Here is a 22571-nt window from a genome sequence, read left to right on the forward strand (position 1 = left end):
ATCATCCAATCAAATTGCCACTGGTGCCAAGACTGTGAAACTTGCCCTAGGACTTAGTCCATTCCTTGCTTTTGTCAGCTCCCCAACCCCTAAAAATAAATGTATATACATAAGAATTGTCTAGGATACCTGTAGATTTCCAAGACCCATCCTTAGAGACACAGGCTTAACAAATCTAAGATTAGTCCCCCAGTTTTTAACAAGCACTCCAGGTAATTCTGAAGCAGGCCTCTAAAACACACTTGGAGAAACACTACCCTCAAGAGACAGATTCCCTGGTGGCTCAGCTGGTAAAGAATCCACCTGCAAGGCGGGAGACCTAGGTTCAATCCCTGGGTTGGGAAAATGCCCTGGAGGAGGGCATGGCAACCCACTCCAGTGTTCTTGCCTGGGGAATCCCCATGGACAAAGGAGCCTATCGGGCTTCAGTCCGTGGGGTCGCAAAGAGTTGGGCATGACTGAGCAACTAAGCACGCAAGAGACTTAAGTCTTATTTCCAACACTAGCTTGGCACCAGGGACCCGCTGCCAGCTGACTGAGTTCCCTGAAACAAACATTCTGTTAACCTGAATTTCTGAATGTAATACATTCCTGGATTTCTTGTCACCATGCTCATCTTCATGTTAACCCAGTGTCTGCCCCTGTTCAAGACAGCAGGACTAATTTCAGGTCTTGGCATCTAGGAGGATACAGATAGGCATTTCTTGTCTTCATGGAGTTTATATACTAGTGAAGGAGGATAACAAGTAAGTAAAAAATCGCAGGTAACAGGTCAGTGTTCCTTCCCTGTTTCGGGTATTGCATTTTATATAACCCCCATTATGTAGCACTGAAGTCAGTCTAGAAGAGTGGCAGAGATCAAGAATGAATGTACAGAGAGCCATGTGGTCCACATTTTTCCATCTTGTACATAAGCATATCATGAGAAATTTTGTTTAAAGCACTGTCAAAATCAAGATACGTCCTGGGCTTCCCTGGTAGCTCAGTGGTAAAGAATCCACCTGCCAATGCAGGAGACACGGGTTAAATCTCTGACCTGGGAAGATCCCACATGCGGCAGAGCAACTAAGCCCCTGCACTACAACTGTTGAGCCTGTGCTCTAGAGCCTAGGAGCTGCAACTACTGGGTCCACGTGCCCTAGAGCCTGTGCTCTTCGACAAGAGGAGCCGCCACAATGAGAAGCCGGTGCACGGCAGCTAGAATAGCCCCTGCTTGCCGCAACTAGAGGAAAGTCCACGCAACAACGAAGACCCAGTGCAGACAAAAATAAACATTTTTAAAGATGCGTTCTGATGAAACATTCCCCTGACTTACTAGTCTAGTAAACTTATGAAAAGGTAGGCTATATACAATAAAAGTACAAATAAAAAGCTCCCCACACCTGATTTTGACTGCTCACACATTTTCAGATTAGATCATCTTGAAGGTTTTTCTATCTTCATGTTCACAGACTCACTCTTTTTTCATCTCTAAACTGCTGTTAAACCCATCACTTTTTCATCTCAGACACTATTCTTCACTTCTAGAATCCATTTGATCCTCCTGTGGTTTTTGCTTTGTTGTTAAAATTTCTTTTTCTCTGCTGGAATTTCCTATCCATTCATTAAAGTCTTTTTTGGTGTTTTTGTTTTTAGGCAGAGTTATAATAGCTCCCTTAAAAATCCTTGTCTACTAATTCCAACATCTGGGTCAGTCACCACTGCTTGCCTTTCCTTTTTAGTATGTTCTTCATATGTCTGATTTAATTAGACTGTATCCTGGATGTTGTGAATAATATATTGTAGAAACTGTGGATTCTGATTTGTCCCTCTGAAGAATTTTTGTTGATATTACTTAGTAGTTGATTGTTGATATTGTTTAATTTGGTTGATCTCAAGCTCCAAATTCTAGATTTGTGTCTAGAGAAGACACATGTCTCATGTCTAGACTATGTGTCTAGACTCCAAATTCTAGACTTGTGTCTAGAGAAGACACATGCCTCACATGTGTCTTCATGTCCTCACACATGCCTCATGTCTAGACTATTTAGTTGCTCTGAACTCTGTCCTCAGATTCCTCATGTAAGATTTAAGTTTTAGTAACAGTAAGGTTTCTGTATGAGTATTAATGACTCTTAGTGGCACTTCCTGGGGCCTGCCCTAAGTTGAAAAAAATGTTAAGAATGTTATTTCCTTCTTACTAGAATTAACTCTCCTCAAGTTTCTACATACTTTTGGTCACCCTCTATTACCTTTAGATAATTTTTACTATTTTGTCCAAAGTTTAATTTCTGTCATGTGAGAAGGTTAGTCTAGTCAAGCTGCTCCACCATGACTTACTCAAACTCTTACTCTCTGCCCACTCTTCCCCAAATTAAGGACCTGCCTGGAATTTTTAGATACAGATACAAAACTCAACATCTTACAGAAAGAATAGTTAAAATATTCAAATATCTTAAAATAGGACTGAAGTCCTAAAATGGACTCAGCGTACCAGATGGCCCAATACCCACCCAAATGCTGTGGAATTCCTGGGTCAACTCTAGTGTAGACACTAATCAGTCCATACTTCAACTCTTTTTTGCAGGAATTATATTTACTCAATTGCTCCAAACTCTTATGATGCAGAAGAATTATTAAAATATGCTAGATTAACATCATATTTTATTAACTAAATTATGGCATGATAGCTAACAGGTGAAAAACATCAAAATGACTTTTCAAGTTATTGTTCTTCTATGGTATTATTATTATCAATAATAGCCTAAGGGATATAATGTGATAATTTTTCTGTGGTAATTTTTTCAGACTCACTCATCTTGAAATCCATTCATTTAATTAAAAGATTAGTAAGAAAATGAGAAAAAGAATAATTTCATGCCTTTACTTTCTCTTTTTCCTCATCTACCTATTAGTTTACAGTGAGTTTGTGTGGGTGGGTGTTGTTTTTTGTTTTTTTAATTTTATTTTTTTACTTCAACAAGAGACATTTATTTATCACAGTTCCAGAGACTGGTAAGTCCAAGAACAAGGTGCTGGCTGATTCAATTCCTGGTGAGAGTCTCTTCATGGTTTGCTGGTCGTCATCTTGCTGGGTCCTCACACCGGAGAGAGAGGTGGAGAAAATCTTTGAATAATTTTAGATTTACAGAAAAGTTCCAAAAATTGTACAGATTTCCTTTATACTCTTCACTACAGATCCCCTAATATTAACATCTTATACAAGTGTTTTTTATGCATATTTCACTAAACGAAATGGTGTTAAGGCAGGTTTTATTTTATGACATTTCCTATGTATTAATACTTCACCCCTAGGAAAATCTCTGGCATTATTTGATTTATTTCTGTTTAATATTTTGCCACTGGGCTACTTCTCTTAAACCATTACTGAGGCTTATTTTCCATGATGGAAAAAGAATAAGCATTCTTTCCATCTGATCTTGTGTTTCAACCCTGCCTTTGTATTGCATAAAAAAAAAAAAAACACCTAGATTTTCTTTTCAGAGTGTACAGCGAGGACTTGTAAATTAAAACCTGTAGGCGTCCTCACAGTGTTCTGCAGACCTGATGAGGTTTTGCAATCCTGTTCTGAGTGCTGCAGAGACAAAAAGAGTGTAGCACTACTAATTAGTGTTTATTTTTCCATCATGCTATTTCTTAATCCTGGTCCTCAGATACTAAGTGGAACTGTAAGGGAGAGAATACAGAAAATAAAGCATGTCTCTTTACTCCTTTAAAAAGGTGGAAACTTAAAGAAAAGTAGACTCCAAGGTAAGGAATCAAGTCATGGTTTCTAACCTTAGTTCCCTAACTAACTGTACCACCTGGAAATTTAAGTTGTACGTGTGCATGCTCAGTCGCTTCAGTTGTGTCTGACTCTTTATGACCCCATGGACTGTAGCCCACCAGGCTCCTTTGTCCGTGGGATTTCCCAGGCAAGAATACTAGAGAAATCTGCCATTTCCTAGTATCAGTTCAGTTCAGTTCAGTGTCTCAGTCATGTCTGACTCTTTACAACCCCATGAATCGCAGCACGCCAGGCCTCCCTGTCCATCACCAACTCCTGGAGTTCACTCAAACTCACGTCCATCAAGTCAGTGATGCCATCCAGCCATCTCATTCTCTGTCATTCCCTTCTCCTACTGCCCCCAATCCCTCCCAGCATCAGAGTCTTTTCCAATGAGTCAACTCTTCGCATGAGGTGGCCAAAGTACTGGAGTTTCAGCTTCAGCATCATTCCCTCAAAAGAAATCCCAGGGCTGATCTCCTTCAGAATGGACTGGTTGGATCTCCTTGTAGTCCAAGGGACTCTCGAGAGCCTCCTCCAACACCACAGTTCAAAAGCATCAATTCTTTGGCGCTCAGCTTTCTTCACAGTCCAACTCTCATATCCATACATGATGACTGAAAAAACCATAGCCTTGACTAGATGGACCTTATTTCCTAGTATAGGTCACCTTTAAAGCAGAGCAGCAGGAATTATGCATGTGTATCACTTCTTTCTATTGTTTGGGAAAATAATTTATTCCCCAGTTCCTACAGAAAGCTTCTTGTATGCCCCCGTTTTTCATTTTTAGTCCAAAACTGCTCTCTGGGAGACCTTCTATATGTCCATCACAGACTCTTCAACCTCTCCCACCTGCCAACCTATGATTACCAATTTTTCTTTTTCCATGTTCCTTTTACTGCCTTTTTCATTCCTCACTGGTGTGCTCTTTCTATAATACAGAAAAATGGACAAAGACTTAAGCATTTAGCAGAGGTGTAAACAAAAATTTCTAATAGACAAATTTCCTCTTGACTCTCCCATGAAAATGCCCCTCCTGACTCTTCTCAAGCTGAATTCAGCTCGCATACCTGTGCACCCAGAGTCAGAGAATCCTGCACCACAGCCCAAGTACCAGGTTTGAAGCTTCTCATTATCCCCACCCATCAGTTCAGGCCTTGAAGCACATACCATCCACACCCATTACCTCTGCAGTACCACACTGCTCTTCATCAGCATCCTCAACCCTCCAGGAACCTAGCTCTCAGTCTTTCTCTTCACGGAGCCTCCCATCCTCGGTTTTATCAACTTCAGTACTGACAGTATCCTGACCATTCAATGAACTCCACTAAAACAGTTAAAGCTTAGCTTAACTAAGTTAAAGCTGCCTTAAAGCTCAGCTGATCTTTTGCTCCACCTTAAATTAACTACAGGCCAGCGAGGTTAAGCATTGTGCTTCCACTACCTTCTTCCTAGATTGGAAATCCTTATCTCTAACGCTGAATGACCCTTCAGGAGCATTACCACTCATTCTTCTAACAAGAACACTTCTCATTTTTAAACATTTTGAAATATACCTTCTCAGTTCCATGCCCTCTATATTATTATTAGATTTCAGTAGTGTTTTATTTCTTGTGTGTGTGCATGTGTGCTCAGTCATGTCCAACTCTTTGTATAGCCCACCAGGCTCTTCTGTCTATGGAATTTTCCAGGCAAGAATACTGAGTAGGTTGCCATTTCCTCCTCCAGGGAACATTCCCTATCCAGGGATTGAATCCACGTCTCTTTATAGGTTTTAATCACTTTGACTGAATAGATGCATATCCTACAATTCACAGATACCACTCCTTCAGATTTGAGATACAGGTGCAATATTAACATCCAGGAATAGATCCCATCTTTTCCTATGTGATCCTGATAAAATTAAGTATAGAATTGTGGTTGGTTGTGCATCTTGTATCTTTAATAGAAAAATGACAATGAGACAATCTCTAAAATTTTATTTTAGAGTCTGGAGAATAGAAAGCAAGCTTATTTCAGAGATATTCTGAGAAAAAAGCCCAATACCCAAGGTGTATCTCCCCAGGTCCTTGATCCAGCCTTGCTTCAAGAATTCATACTTCTTCCAATGCCCATCACAAACTGCAGACTTTCTACAAGAAGGTTGGAGACCACGAATACCACAGAGAGAAAGAGTGAAAGAAGTGTGGTTGAGGGAACAGGAGAAAAGGACAGGCTTGTAGAACTCCAGTTAGAATTTGAAGTGTGCTCCCCACAAAGTTTCATTACTTAGAGAAGTTGGGATCCTGAGCTCTGTAACTAATCAGTCACTTAATCATCATACATTTATTATACACCATCATTATGTCAGGCATTGCACCAGATATTGCAGATATAATAATTACAACATAGACATGACCCCTGTCTTGAGAGGATTTATAGATTCAGGAAGGCAGACTTCAAACAAATAAATAACTGAGTAATTATATGTACAAACAACTGACAAGGAGAAGTACAGGATAGCTGAGAACTGAATAACAGGGACCAAACTTGGTTTAGACAGTTGTAAGTCACAGAAGGTTTTACTAAAGAAGACATAAGCTGAACTCTCAGGAGTTACATATGCAAGGACAAGCATGAGAAAGAATATCCCATGTATAGGAAGCCAGTGAGTAGGAATACTGAGGCAAAAAAAAGTGTGGCATTGTGGAGGAACTGCTTTAAAAGGAATGATTGAGGGGGTGTGATAAGCAATAATGCCTTCCAGAGAGAAAATCGGAAGCAATCTGGTTTCTAAGCAGAGCCTTCTGAGCGACGGTTGAGAATTCTGGACTTGACTGTAGGAAAAATGGGAAATCACTGAAAAGATACTAAGCAGGGAAGCGAGAGCATAGGTAAAGAAAAAAAGAAATCTGAAGACCAGGTTCTGGGGCACCCCACAGATAGAGGTCAGTCGAGAAATAGAAACCAACAGAGGATATTGAATACACTTGTCCAGTGAGGAATATAAGAACCAAAAAAGAGTGGTATTCCAGAAATAAAATGAAGTGCTCCAATGCTGAAGACATGACAATGGAATTGGGCATTTGAGGTGAAAAAAGAGAAGAGGTCAAAAAACCTTGAAAAACCAGAATATTGGAAAAACTGTTTTTGTGGACATTGCAATCAGTAAGAATATTGACAGGAATCATGTTTAAAAGAGTGATAGTGAGCCAGATGTGGAAAATCTTCAAAGGGGAAGGAAAAGCAGGAGCCATCAGGGTCTACAGATGATCTTGAGTGATGGCCCCAGCTTCCAAGTCAAGTCAAATAATTGTGAGTATTTGGGGTGTCAGTAATACAAGGCTGACCATATAAAAGTGTTGACAGTCAACTACTCATTAACCTACAAACATTGCAGGCAGATTCTTTACCAACTGAGCCACCAGGGAAGCCCATATAAAATTGCCAATTCTGCAATTTCATGATTCAAGCCAATATAACTGAATATATATAATATACATGGTAGAATATATATGTGAATTGTGGTTGACCTCATAAGATGGTAGCTATTTATGTTAGTAGTATTTTCTTTTTCAGTTGTGAACTACCTTTGATTAGGAATTCCTATTTTACTGCATGTGTATCTTTTTCTTTTAATTGGAGGATAATTCCTTTACAATGTTGTGTTGGTTTCTGCCATACAACGTGGATCCGCCATAAATATACATATATCCCCTTCCCTCTTGAGCCTCTCTCCCACCCCCAACCCCCATCCCATCCCTCTAGGTCATCACAGAGCACTGGGCTGAGCTCCCTGTGTTATACAGCAACTTCCCTCTAGGTATCTATTTTACACATGGTAATGGATATATTTCGATGCTACTCTCTCAATTCATCCCACCCTCTCCTTCCCCCAACCTCTGTGCACAAGTCCATTCTCTATATCTATGCCTCTATTTCTGCCCTGCATGCATGTATATCTTCAACGACTCATACTGATCTGCTTGGTACTTTTAGTAGGTCATTTAGTACTTCTTATACACATGTTACTATAATTGCTACTGCTGACTTATGTTGTCATTTCAGGGTGAGAATCATTCTCCTCACATTTCCTGGTTGGGAAATGATTGAGAAATACACACAGGCATCAGGTGAGAATCAACATCAGCTTTACTACTGATTAAGCTGGAAAAGAGAAAACAGCTGGGACCTGAGGCCAAGATGGGGCACCAACTCCTTCTCCTCTGGAATGAATTTATGCACTCAGTCATTTGACAAATACAAACTGCTTCCCAGGGGCACAATTTCTAACATGACAGGGAGTAAACCAAGGGCAGGGTAGGCTAGGTTGGGAGGTGGAAGATGCAAGTATGTACCAAAGCCTCCATTTTTAAATTACTTTCTCTTAGTGTCTCCCAGAGCCACCCTTTCATGATGCTTTCTTCAGAGTCTTCACAGCCATTGTATCAACACTATACTTTTAAAAGTTTGTTGGATAGGTGCCAATTTTGGAAGACACAGTCAAAGGCAGCAACTACTTTCCCTTCTGCTCTTGTCAGCAGGGCTGACCACTATGGGCAGACAGATCTGAATGAGAGAGCTAGAGAAGCCAGGCCTCACACATGCAGTGACCCATCCAGCTATCTACCAGTTAGGTAAGTTACCCTTCCCATAGGGAAACATGTTAAAGGGACGGGGGAAAAAGGTGAAAATTTTCTCTTCCAAAACACCTAATGGTTTTGTAAGGCCTAAAGCTTATACAATTTGGATGGTCCTCTTTAAGGAAACATATCCAAAATTACAAGTGTAAAATTAGGTAGAAAGTTTGGAAGATGCCTGAGCAAGTGAAGACCTTGAAACCTAAGTGTTATAGCTTTGTAAATATATAGCTTCATAAATTCTCCTCTGCTCTTGAGAAGGTAGATAAACCTATTTCTATGTGTACAGCAGTTAAGATGCTATCAGGTACAACAATTCAACTTGCAAGCAAACCAACCTGAACTGGCTTAAATGATAAACAAGAGTAGTGGCTCATAGTAACAAAGAGTCCAGTTGTTGGACAGGCTCTGTGGTTGGTTGATCTAGTCGCTTAACAATGCCATAATGACCCAGTTTCTTTCCATCTCTCCTCTGCCGTCCACAGTGTCTATTCATCCATAAACGGCTCACTTCAAGTTTAGAGCATGAATGCCAGTAACAGTGGAGACTAACAGCTTACTCTTTCCTGTTAGAAGAAAAAAGACAATTGCCTCAATCATAGAGTAAAAGCCCTGAGATTCAAACCATGGCCTATTGAATTCAGGAGTCTGAGTGACTCAGGCCAAAACCAAGCACGGGGGCAAGAAGACTACGATAACCTTAAAATATCAGGCCAAAAAGGGCCTACCTCGAGATGGGACCAAGGATGAGGCTATGGCTCATCCAAGCCACACAGCTGCTGCATAACAGAGGAGTGGAACTGAGGTTGGTGAAACAGCCACAATATTCAACCAGAGGGTAGAGCATGGAATAAGCAAAATCTATTGTTGTTTTACAAGACAGTCACTTGGTTTAACTTTTGCCTTCCATCTTCATTTTTCCTCTCCCATAAGACAGAATTCCTCTCCCATAGACAGGGAAAGAATCATTTTTTTGCTAGTCACCCAGCATGTAGAGTAAGTGCTTAGTGTTTATTGACAGAATAAATGAATTTACCACAAACTTGAGAAACAACTGGTTGGAAGCATCGAATAGGAAATTAGAATGGTTTACTTTGGCCACCTGATGCAAAGAACTGACTCATTTGAAAAAAACCCTGATGCTGGGAAAGATTGAAGACAAGAGGAGAAGGGGACGACAGAGGATGAGATGGTTGGGTGACATCACTGACTCAACAGACATGAGTTTGAGTAAACTCTGGGAGTTGGTGATGGACAGGGAGGCCTGGCGTGCTGCAGTCCATGGGGTGGCAAAGAGTAGGACATAACTGAGCGACTGAACTGAACTGAACTGATGTAAAATGAACTATGCAGGAATATGAAGTCAGAACAACAACAAAAGATGTATTTAGGGATTATTGATTTGAACTGAATTGACAATTTTCAGGTCAAAAGGACTTTCCCAGTGTAAGAATCCACCTTCCAGTGCAGGGGATGCAGGTTGGATCCCTGGTCTGGGAGCAAAGATCCTGCATGCCTCGGGGCAACTATACCCACAAGCCACAAATACTGAGCCAGTGGGGTCCGGAGCATGCAAGTTCCAACTAGAGGATCCCACATGCCACATCTAAGATGCAACACAGCCAAATAAATAACTAAAAATGATAATAATAATTCTCAGGTCAGAACCATATGTCTTATCAAAGAAAGTAGAAAGAGACAGAAGGACTTTTTTTTTTTTCAGAAGGACTTTTTTGTAAAGTGACTCTTCAGATTCTCACATGCCTGTGGTGTCAGAGGCTCAACAAGACATCAAAAACGTTTCACAAAGAAACAGAAAGGTAAGTGCAAAGTGAGGGGTAATTAAGATAACTATTTGACTTTGACATTATATGTGGGGACAATTAGATTAAATGGGAACACTTCTAGTTTTGTAATAGAATAAAATATCATTATACCTTTGAGTCAAAGGTAATAATTTGACATGTTTTTCTATATAAAAGCAAAACATATAAAGCAAGTAATCTTATTTAGTGTGATAAAAAAAACTGCTGGAGGGAAGGAATCATGTAACAGTTTTGCAAGACTTCTGATTTCCATGTTTTCTCTTTCTTTAGATTTCTTCCTGAAAATATGAACAAAAATCAAAGCTTTGAAACTCAGATTACATTTTAGATATACTGTCTTTTTTTTAATTAATTAAGCAACTCATTGGTAAATACTTTTGGTAAAATGTTTTTGCTTTTTTTAATGGAACGTTATTTCCATATTTCTTGCTTTTTTAGTGCAAACCTTTGAATATTCAGCTTTACTAAATCAAGTCATATCTGTCCTGGATAATATGTTATGTGTGATAGATTTCATTCAGGATTGGGTGGTTAAGTTGCAATGATTTTAAATCAAGTCTCCACCTCAGGAACCCAGGAATGTTAGATAGGAGATTAGAAAAAGTCCACAGCTTACCAAGACCTTCAGCTATTCTGATAAACAATTCGATTACTGATGCTGACTCTTCATACTAAACAGGTTATCCAAGTCTTATTCTTGATGCTTCCTGTGTAGGTAATATTTGAACCACCCTTTCCAACATAATCATTTGTACACTTAAATACCATTTCTATGAATATGTCAGTGTGCCACAAAGCACAGTGAAGTTTAATATGGCTGCACATTTGCCTTGGTCTTCCTTCTGTATCTAGTACCAAAAAATCGAGTAGGCTAAGAAAAAAGATGTAGGTGTAATTTAAAAAATACATAAATGGCATAATTTTAGGGAACTTGATTTAAATTTTGTCTGAAAACAGAATCAAAGGTATATAATAGAGTATTGAGAGTTAAACACAAAGTTATATGAAAATCATGTCTAAGAATATTATGCCAATTGACATAAATTTTCTGCGTAAAGATTCTGATTTTGCCAGACCATCTAACAAGCAATTAACATCCTCTTGTAAGGAAAAAAGAAATGTGTTTGGTGATGTGTTTTTTTAAGTATTTATTTATTTGGCTGTGCTGGGTCTTAGTCGCATCATGTGAGATCTTTCATTGTCACACAGTCTTAGTTGCTTCATGGCACGTGGGATCTTAGTTCCCCACATTACAGGGCAGATTCTTAACTACTGGACCACCAGGGAAGTCCCTGGTAACATGTTTAAAGTGCTCTCAGTAGTATTTAAGATAAATGATCTTGAAGGATGTGGAGAAAAGGAAACCCTCGTACACTGTTCGTGGGGATGTAAATTGTTGAAGCCACTGTGGAAAACAGTATGGCAGTTTCTCCAAAAACTAAAAATAGAGTAGTTCTATTTTTAGGTCACTACTATATGACCTAGTTTTAAAGAGCCTCTTGATGAAAGTGAAAGAGGAGAGGGAAAAAGTAGGTTTAAAAGTCAACATTCAGAAAACTAAGATCATGGCATCTGGTCCCATCACTTCATGGCAAATAGATGGGCAAACAGTGACAGACTTTGTTTTCTCGGGCTCCAAAATCGCAGATGGTGATTGTAGCCATGAAATTAAAAGACGCTTGCTCCTTGGGAAAAAAGCTGCAACCAACCTAGACAGCATATTAAAAAGCAGAGACATTATTTTGCCAACAAAGGTCTGTCTAATCAAGGCTATGGTTTTTCCAGTGCTCATGTATGGATGTGAGAGCTGGACTATAAAGAAAGCTGAGCAGCTAAGAATTGATGCTTTTGAACTGTGGTGTTGGAGAAGACTCTTCAGAGTCCCTTGGACTGCAAGGAGATCCAACCAGTCCCTCCTAAAGGAAATTAGTCCTGAATATTCATTGGAAGAACTGATGTTGAAACTGAAACTGCAATACTTTGGCCACCTGATGGGAAGAACTGACTCATTTGAAAAGACCCTGATGCTGGGAAAGATTGAAGGCAGGAGGAGAAGGGGATGACAGAGGATGAGATGCTTGGGTGGCATCACCAACTCAATGGACATGAGTCTGAGTAAACTCCAGGAGTTGGTGATGGACAGGGAGGCCTGGGGTGCTGCAGTCCATGGGGTTGCAAAGATTCAGACACAATTGAGTGACTGAACTGAACTGATATGACCTAGAAATTCCACTTCTGGGTATATATCCAAAAAACAGAAATGGAAAAGATACATGCACTCCTATCTTTATAGCATCATCATTTATAATGACCAAGGTATGAAAGAAATCTAAGAGTCTATCAGGATGAATAGATAAAGAAGTAGTGGCATATAAATATATACAATGGAATACTAAAGCCATATAAAAGAAGGAAATTTTGCCATTTGTAGTAAAATGGATGGACTTGGAAAGCATAATGCTTAGTGAAATAATATAGAGAAATACGAAATACTGTATGCTATCAGTCATATTGTGGAATCTGAAAAATAAAACAAACTAGTTAATAAACAAAAAAGAAGTAGATTCAAAGATATTGAAAACAAACTAGTGGTTACCAGTTGGGGAGAAGTGACAGGGGAGGGGCAATAATGCAATTATATGAAATCATGTATGTGTAATTTTTGAAAATTATAAAGCACCACAGAATTTAAAGAATCTTTTATTTGTTAAAATTTTTTTTAAAAAAGATGAATGATCAATGCCAGTGCAGTCTGTGCTCAGGGTGAGCATGTTCAGGGTGGCATTTCCTGTTCTTGTCCCTGTGCCACTGCAGCCAGGGTCTTGTCTGCTGCAGCCCAACCATGGCTTCAATTAAGAAGAGCTACAGAAAGATCTAGAAGAGTTGAAAGTGCCGCTGGAAAAAGCCACCAGAAAAAGAGTATCTGGTCCCCTCACAGCTGAAAAACCCAAGATTGAGACAGAAATAAAAAACAAAATGCAGCAGAAATCACAGAGGTAAAGCAAAACTTTTAGAAAATGAAAAGCTAGCTGCTGTGGTTGCTCTTATTAAAACAGCATATACAGTGAAATTCAGTAATTATGGATGGGATCAGTCAGACAAGTGTATGAAAATCTACATTAACTTCACTGGAGTTCATCAAGTGCCCACTGGGAATGTGCAGGTACATTTCACAGAGAGATCATTTGATCTTTTGGTAAAGAATTTAAATGGGAAGAGTTACTCCATGATTACGAACAATCTCTTGAAACCCATCTCTGTGGAAGGCAGTTCAAAAAAGGTCAAGAAAGATACAGTTCTTATCTACATAAAGAAAGCAGAAAACACACAGTGGAGCTACCTGACTCAGGTTGAAAAAAACGTTGAGAAAGATTAGACGTCCTATGACATTGAAACAGATCCTGTTGCTGCTGCTGCTAAGTCACTTCAGTCGTGTCCGACTCTGTGTGACCCCATAGACAGCAGCCCACCAGGCTCCCCCGTCCCTGGGATTCTCCAGGCAAGAACACTGGAGTGGGTTGCCATTTCCTTCTCCAATGCACGAAAGTGAAAAGTGGAAGTGAAGTCGCTCAGTCATGTCCGACTCGTAGCGACCCCATGGACTGCAGCCCAGGCTCCTCCGTCCATGGGATTTTCCAGGCAGGAGTACTGGAGTGGGTTGCCATTGCCTTCTCCGAAACAGATCCTAGTGAGGAATTAATGAACATTCTAAAGAAAATTTACAAAGATGGAGATGATATGAAGCGAACCATTAATAAAGCCTGAGTGGAATCAAGAGGGAAGTAAGCCAAAAGAGATACAGAATTCTGAAACCTGAAAGTCTTTTTGCGAACTGTGATGTGGAAATAAAATGTTTCTAATAAGGAAACGCGGTGAGCGGCACAAATGAACATGACATGTAACTACTTACACAGCCTTCTTCTAAGTAAAGGCAATAAATTCTCCATTTCCTACTGGAGGATTTATTTAAATAGTGATTTAGTCACTAAGTTGTGTCTGACTCTTGGGACCCCATGGACTGTAGGCTGCCAGGCTCCTCTGTCCATGGGATTCTCCAGGTGAGAGTACACGTGTGGGTTGCCATTTCCTTCTCCAGAGGATCTTCCTGACCCAGGAATCGAACCCAGGTCTCCTGCAATACAGGCAGATTCTTTACCGACTGAGCTATGAGGTAAGCCCCTGATTTAAATAAAATACGCTTATTAAACACTTCCTCCAGAGATGGTTTCTTTAGTAACTGGTCATTTTATTCAAGAAAAGAGTAATGTATTCTAATGTGAAATGTAAAAAGTCTTGCCTAATGAAAATGCTACATTATGTGTATTATTATTCGGCTAGGAGGTAGAAAACAAAAGTTACTACTGCTTGCCTTTCGGTTCCTGACATCAGCTCCCACCAAGAATAAGTAAAAATAAAACCTGAATGTTTGCATAAAATGCAAAAAAAAAGATGATTTCAAATCAAATAGCCATTTATATAAAAGATGGGAATCCTCTACTTTTTTTCCTCTTTTTTTGTAGACTTACTCTAAGGTCCAAGATAAATCAACCTATTTACACATTTGCCTTGATTCATGGGGCCTAACATTCCAGGTTCCTATGCAATATTGCTCTTTACAGCATCGGACCTTGCTTCTATCACTGTTAGAACTGGACATGGAACAACAGACTGGTTCCAAATAGGAAAAGGAGTACGTCAAGGCTGTATATTGTCACCCTGCTTATTTAACTTCAATGCAGAGTACATCATGAGAAACGCTGGGCTGGATGAAGCACAAGCTGGAATCAAGATTGCTGGAAGAAATATCAATAACTTCAGATATGCAGATGATACCACCCTTATGGCAGAAAGTGAAGAGGAACTAAAAAGCCTCTTGATGAAAGTGAAAGAGGAGAGTGAAAAAGTTAGCTTAAAGTTCAACATTCAGAAAACTAAGATCATGGCATCTGGTCCCACCACTTCATGGCAAATAGATGGGGAAACAGTGGAAACAGTGTCAGACTTTCTTTTTTTGGGCTCCAAAATCACTGCAGATGGTGACTGCAGCCATGAAATTAAAAAGACGCTTACTCCTTGAAAGGAAAGTTATGACCAACCTAGATAGCATATTGAAAAGCAGAGACATTATTTTGCCAACAAAGGTCCGTCTAGTCAAGGCTATGGTTTTTCCAGTGGTCATGTATGGATGTGAGAGTTGAACTGTGAAGAAAGCTGAGCCTTGAAGAATCGATGCTTTTCAACTGTGGTGTTGGAGGAGACTCTTGAGAGTCCCTTGGACTGCAAGGAGATCCAACAAGTCCATTCTAAAGAAGATCTGTCCTGGGTGTTCTTTGGAAGGAATGATGCTAAAGCTGAAACTCCAGTACTTTGGCCACCTCATGTGAAGAGGTGACTCATTGGAGGAGACTCTGATGCTGGGAGGGATTGGGGGCAGAAGGGGATGACAGAGGATGAAATGGCTGGATGGCATCACCGACTCGATGGACACAAGTCTGAGTGAACTGTGGGAGTCGGTGATGGACTGGGAGGCCTGGCCTGCTGCAATTCATGCGGTCACAAAGAGTTGGACATGACTGAGCGACTGAACTGAACTGATGATCTTCTTGCTCACTGTTGAATCAGGAACTACTTTAATCATGTGATATGTTTTAAAAAGCAAACTTCCCTCATCAAAGAGAGGAATCCTGTCATCTACCAAAAAAAAAGAAAAGAAAAAACTGGAATAAATGTTCCCACATATCAAATTCTCATTTCCCAATTTCCAACAAAATCATTGATTTTTTCTAACAAAGTAATACAAATGGGTAAAACTGCAATTTCAAACTTACATAAGAAAAAAAAATATATATGAAGATTTTAGTGACAGTATTCTGATTTTGCTAAAGCATTAAAAAAAAAAATGCCAGTTGGAAATCAAAAAGGTTCAATCATAAAGTGGAACCGAGAGCTCAGGATTTCCTATTGAATTTATATGGCTAAGATGGTAAAGAATCTGCCTGCAATTGGGGAGACCTGGGTTCCATTCCTGGGTCGTGAAGATCCCCTGGAGGGCATGGCAACCCACTCCAGTATTCTTGCCTGGAAAATCCCACGGACAGAGGAGCCTCGCAGACTATAGTCCACCGGGTCGCAAAGAGTCGGACACGACTGAGCGACTAACACTTACACTTTATCTGACTAGGACAACAGTGTCCAAACACCGCACACGTGCCAAGCAAATACACCTGTAAAGTTGTTTTCTAGGTGCAGGCTATAACAGACTGCTCGCCTACCCTCCTCCCAGGTCCACCTGGGCTGTGCCAACCTGCGTCCTCTCACTGCAGCACGTGAAGAAGGTACACAGGCGCTTCACTCCACGGAAGGAAGGTTCTCGGTCCTTCCTGGGCATTCCACCTGTTGTCTCAGTGCGAGTAAACCGAAGCCTAAATTCTGTGGTTTGTCACTTCAGACGCGAAAGTCTAAATGGGTAAATTCACAGCCTGGAGCATCCGTGAGAATTAACTATGCCCTGCTCCTGGCCCCTGACAGCCGTCGGGTGACCCCACGGTCAGGACCAATAACCTCACTCACTTCGGGCCCTGCTCTCCTCAGAGGGCAAAGAACGGTCGCTGTCGCGGGCTACGCCGCGTTTTGAGACTCTCGTGACTTGTGCCCGTCTCATGGACATTTGGTACCGAGCAGCCCGCGTGCAGACTTCGCCCTGGGCCTTACGGGAACGGTGCGCGGCGGCACCGGCCGGAAGAGGGGAGGTGGTCCCCACCCCCAGGCTCTGAGGAGGGCGCGGCCCTCTGTGAGGGATCGAGGTGAGGAAAGTTCCACAGCCGCACCCGCCGGGGCGGGGCTTAGGGCCGGAGCTCGGGCTGGGCGCAACCACTGCCCGCGGTGCGGGAGGTGGGACGAACACCACGGTCCTAACTCGAGCGCTCACCTTCCATCCCGGGGGTTTGTTCTTCCTCTCGGAAGGCTCTATCGTCCTGCTGCGTCACTGAAAAGCCAGTTCCTCTCCTTGCCGCCCTCACCCCGGTGCCTATCTCCCCGCGCCCACATCTCGAGTGGCGCGGTCCGGCTGTCAGGTCACGTGGCAGCGTGGGCGTGGCCTGCTCGGCGCTCAGGTGGTGCCTCGTGCGGCCTCCTCAGGAGTCCTTTGCAGCTTGTTGGTGGCTGGAAGGATGTTAGGCTGGAGTCGTCTAACCTTCATCTTGCTGAGCGGGATCGTCACCTGCTTGGTGGCGCAGCAGGTGCCACCGGTGGGTGAGCTGGAGCCGAGGAGGCTGAGAGGGGCGCGCCGGAGCGTGGTGGGGGCGGGGGGGGGGGGGGGGACGCGCAGGTGCGGGGCAGGCGGGGCTTGATCGACCCCTGGCAGCATCTTTACAGGCATCCGTGTTTCTCTAAGCATGTAAGAGGCGTGGGTGCAGAGCTGGCTGGCGAGCCTCACCCCTGGTCGACTCGGTACAAGCTGGAGCAAAGAAACTTTGAGGGGAAATCATCTCTGCAGACTGGCGGTTGTGTTTGCACACCCTCACATTTGACTGAATGCACTTTTTCCACGCGCCTATAAAACTACTGGAGGAAGAGTTCCAGTTGATCTGTGTACCTAATTAAGTTACGAGTTGCTTGAGGACTGGCTTTCTCTGCCTTGTGACGAGGTGCTGAAGGAGAGGTTGTAACTGAGGATCTGAAGGGCCCTGGGAAAGGACGAGGCATCCCGGGTTAGGGCGATGGGAGTAGTCCAGGCCAACCCGAGTCAAGTGACCACCAGACCTGTGGCTCTTTACCCCTCAGGGAAGTAGCAGGAACACAGACTTGATAACTGAAAGAGCAAATGTGGGACCAGTTTCATTCTTTGCAAGGGAGGAAGTAGTCGCCGAGTGAGTCAGTGACTAACCAGAGGTCACACTGTTGTTTCTGGGTTCATGACAACTCAAGCCTCTGGACACCGAGTCTGGTGCTGTTGCACAATTCTCTTCTCAAAAAACCGTAAGACTGCATTTTTCTTTGTCGACTGATCAGATAAATAGGAACTTGGGTGCATGTGACTTAAGATTGACTAGATAACGCTGCTCTTGACGGCTTAAGTAGGATATTGATATTGCAAGCAAGGTGTGCATTCGCCTCCTTTATTCTTTTATTTCTCTACGGAGAAGTGCTTTAAGAATAAAATCGTGGTGACGTAGTAGTCAGCCATTCAAAAGTGACACGAGATAAAGCAAGTAAAAGCAGAAAACAAAATGGTATGCACAGTGATTTCTGTAAGAGAAAAATACACAGTGGGCATGGGTTGGAAGGATATAAGGAAAAGTAAAATTAGTCTGCTTTAATGTGGGTAGGGAATTAATTTGCTGTAAAATGGCGGGGATTATGAGAATTTTAAAAGAATCTTATACTTTGATACTGTCAATGCTTTCAGCCAAAGACCCCAGGAAACACGCCTATAGTTCAAAAACCTTGTTTTTATTGTTCCGCGGTGAATAAGAATGCTCGTCATGGGCAACTCTGGGGCCTCTCAGAAAAAAGGCGTTAGGAGAAACCTGGTTTATAATTTGGATTTAGTGTGTTTCAGGGTCAGGTCTAAGAAATCAGGGCTTTGCTGTAGATCAGATGCTTTTAGAAAGTGAGGCGACTCTATGATTGAGTGAAGAACGTCATTTGTTTAGCAGTAGAAGAGGGTCTTTCGTGTTTTGTGAGTTGCAAGGTACCCTTGTTTTTTTTGTTTGAACTTAGAGTCACGAAGTGGGCTTGCTTTGTATGATTTTATCGTGCCTCAGATTAACCTTCGCTGAGGTAGGTATTGTGAGGTCGATTATGTCTAACAGGAGAACAGAAATGGCCTGGCTGTTGAGTGTCAAATCAGCAAGTGCTAATACTGAGAGGTCTAGGTGTGGACCTCAGAACACTCTCAAATGTCAGCGAATGCTTTTTATTTCCTTTCTCAGTACTTAAGCAAAATTACTTTTAAAAAAAAAGGTATTTTTAGAGCAAGAAAATAAATAACCCCTCCGTGAATCTGGGCTTCCCAGGTGGCTCACTAGTAAAGAATTCACCTGCCAATGCAGGAGATGTGGATTTGATCTCTGGGTTGGGAAGATCCCCTGGAGAAGGAAATGGCAACCCACTCCAGTGTTCTTGCCTGTGTGACTGAGCAACTTCACTTTCACCTTTCACTTTCATGCATTGGAGAAGGAAATGGCAACCCACTCCAGTGTTCTTGCCTGGAGAATCCCAAGGACGGGGGAGCCTGGTGTCTGCCGTCTTTGGGGTCACACAGAGTCGACTGTGTGACTTAGAAGCAGCAGCAGCCAGTATTCTTGCCTGGAAAATCCCATGGACAGAGGAGCCTGGCAGGCTACAGTCGGTGGGGTGTCACAAAGAGTTGGACATGTTTGAGCATGCGCACATGCTCCATGAACTTAGTAGTTTTTATCTCAAACAGTGGTTATCAAAGTCTAGTCCAGCCTCTGGTGTCAGTTTGGGAAGCTGCTTTCACAAATCTTTAATGAAATGAGAAAAAATAGGCCATAAACTTATTAAATTAGAATGTTAGCTTTTATTCTGATTGCAGGTGTTCAATTTTTGTTAAAATGTTCTTTCTTTTATGTGTGTGAATTTTTTTTGTTTGTTTTAATATTTTCACTTTGGAGAAAAAATTGGGACTCCCCTGTGCTGGGCCCCTCTCAGTTTCTTAACTGATCTGGAAAATCTGGGAGCCACTGGCTGAGAAGATTTGGGGAACTTCAGTGACTCATCTTTTGACAGAAATAAGCAGGTTTTCATTTTGAATCATTCTATGATAAACTGTTGCCACATAATTACAAAACATATCTCAGAGCTGCTTTTGATAAATATGATAGTGGAAACTACAAGCCAAAACAGAAATCATTTGATTTGGAACATCTGTGGATTTTGTTCTGTTTTCTGAGGCTTTTCAGAATATGGTGTATTTTAAGCTCTTCTTGAGTTATTCTTTGATTCTATTAAGAGATAATGGTAGAGGAAAACATAAGCAGAATGCTGTATGACATAAATCACAGCGAGATCGTCTATGACCCACCTCCTAGAATAATGGAAATAAAAACAAAAATAAACAAGTGGGACCTAATTAAACTTAAAAGCTTTTGCACAGCAAAGGAAACTATAAACAAGGTGAAAAGACAACCCTCAGAATGGAGAAAATAGTAGCAAATGAAACAACTGACAAAGGATTAACTTCCATAATATACAAGCAGCTTATGCATCTCAATAACAGAAAAACAAACAACCCAATCCAAAGGTGGGCAAAAGACCTAAACAGACATGTCTCCAAAGAAGACATACGGATGGCTAATAAACACATGAAAAGATGCTCAGCATCACTAATTAATTATGGTCCAACTGTCACATCCATACATGACTACTAGAAAAACCATTAGAGAAATGCAAATCAAAATTCACTCATTATTAGAGAAATACAAATCAAAACTACAGTGAAATATCACTTCACAACAGTCAGAATGGCCATCATAAAAAATTCTGCAAATGATTAATGCTGGAGAGGGTATGGAGAAAAGGGAACTGTCTTACACTGTTGGTGGGAATGGAAATTGATACAGCCACCATGGAAGACAGTATGGAGATTCCTTTAAAAACTAGAAATAAAACTACCATATGATGCAACAATCCCAGTACCAGGCTTATAGCCTGAGAAAACCATAATAGAAAAAGACACATGTACCCCAGTGTTCATTGCAGCACTGTTTACAATAGCTAGGACGTGGAAGCAACCTAGATGTCCATTGACAGATGAATGGATAAAGAAGCTGCAGTGCATATATACAGTGAAATATTACTCAGCCATAAAAAGAAGCACACTTGAGTTAGTGCTAATGAGGTGGGTTAACCTAGAACCTGTTATACAGAGTGAAGGAAGTCAGAGAGAGAAAAACAAATATCATATGTTAACACATGTATAAGGATTCTGGAAAGACGGTATTATGAGCCTATTTGCAGGGCAGTGGTGGCGATGCTGACATAGAGAACAGACTTACAGACATGGCAGGTGTGAATAAAAAGGAGAGGGTGGGACGAATGGAGAGAGTAGCATGGAAACATACACACTAACATACATAAAATAACCAGTGAGAATTTGCTGTATGACTCAGGGAACTCAAACCTGAGCTCTGTGACAACCTAGAGGGGTGGGACGGGGTGGGAGATGGGAGGGAAGCTCAAGAAGGAGGGGACATATGTATGCCTATGGCTGATCCATGTTGCTATATGGCAGAAACCAGAATATTGCAATTATCCTTCAATTAAAAATAAAGAAAAAAAAGGAATACAGTCACAGAAAGTTTTTAAAAAAAGATGATGGTGACAAGCTATCCCATCTGTGGGTATTTATCCAAAGAAAATGAAAACACTAATTCAAAAAGATATCTGCATTCCCATGTTCGTTGAAGTATTATTTACAATAGCCAAGATACAGGAACAACCTAAGTGCCCATTAATGGATGAATGGATAAAAATATCTCACACACACACACACACACACACACACACATTTGTGCACACACACATGCAGTGGAATACTACTTAGCCATAAAAAGATGAAATCTTGCCATGCGTGATAATGTGTATAAATCTTGAAAGTATTATGCTGAATGAAATAAATCAGACAGAGGACAGATACCATATGATTAATTCACATATGGAATATAAAAACAAAATAAATGAACAAACCAAACAAAGACAAGCACGTAGATGCAGAGAACAGAGTAGTGGTTACCAGAGGGGAAAAAGGGCAGAGGGAAGGAGAATTGGATAAAGGGGATCAACCCAATGGTGATGGATGGAAACAAAGTTTTGTGATATATACAGAAGTTGGGGCTTCCCTGGTGGCTCAGTGGTAAAGAATCTGCCTGCCAGTGCCAGAGACTTGAGTTTGATCCCTGGGTCGGGAAGATCTCCTGGAAAAGGAAATGGCAACCCACTCCAGGATTCTTGCCTGGGAAATTCCATGGACAGAGGAGCCTGGTGGGCTCCAGTCCCCAAGGTCACAAAGAGTCAGACACGACTTAATGACTCAACAACAGCAAGATTCAGAAGTAGATATATAATGTTATACACTGGTAACTTACATAATTTTATGGACCAATATTATCTTAATGAAAAATTTTATAACATTTTAAAAGAGATACTGGTGACAGAAATGGTGCAAGAAAAGTCTAGAAGGGGAGATGGAGATGACATCATCAGTGCTTTGTAGATCTTACTAAGGATTTTGGAATTTATCCTAAAAAGCACAGGAAGCTGTTGACTGGTTTTAAACACGATGTGATAAATTTCTCACTTTTGAAAGATCAGTTTTGATTGGAAGGGAGTAAGTAG

General features: G+C 41.3%; 1 protein-coding gene, 2 long non-coding RNA genes and 1 pseudogene across 4 annotated transcripts in view; 2 read left to right on the plus strand and 2 right to left on the minus strand.

Annotated features, from left to right (window-relative positions):
• Window positions 1–17456, minus strand: part of LOC147343616 (uncharacterized) — a 52576-nt gene extending 35120 nt beyond the window's left edge. Inside the window, exon 1 of the long non-coding RNA XR_015156309.1 lies at window positions 17140–17456. This is a non-coding gene — a long non-coding RNA (uncharacterized LOC147343616). The remainder of the gene's footprint in view (window positions 1–17139) is intronic.
• On the plus strand, window positions 13173–14021 carry LOC147343620 (calcyclin-binding protein-like; annotated as a pseudogene).
• Window positions 15825–16976, minus strand: LOC147343621 (uncharacterized). Its single transcript, XR_015156311.1, has 2 exons — window positions 16516–16976; window positions 15825–15902 (listed from the first exon to the last, which is right to left on the minus strand). It is a non-coding gene; the product is annotated as an uncharacterized LOC147343621 (long non-coding RNA).
• ASAH1 (N-acylsphingosine amidohydrolase 1) overlaps window positions 17313–22571 on the plus strand; it is a 31553-nt gene continuing 26294 nt past the window's right edge. For both annotated transcript variants that reach the window (XM_086380653.1, XM_086380654.1), the window contains exon 1: window positions 17313–17458. In XM_086380653.1, the coding sequence (XP_086236779.1) occupies window positions 17381–17458 (78 nt within the window). In that variant the 5' untranslated portion in view covers window positions 17313–17380. The remainder of the gene's footprint in view (window positions 17459–22571) is intronic.

The sequence above is a fragment of the Bos grunniens genome, chromosome 27, assembly GCF_055505025.1.
Source record: "Bos grunniens cultivar Pamir isolate PY7600 chromosome 27, Bosgru_T2T1.0, whole genome shotgun sequence".
In the NCBI taxonomy this organism is placed as follows: domain Eukaryota; kingdom Metazoa; phylum Chordata; class Mammalia; order Artiodactyla; family Bovidae; genus Bos; species Bos grunniens.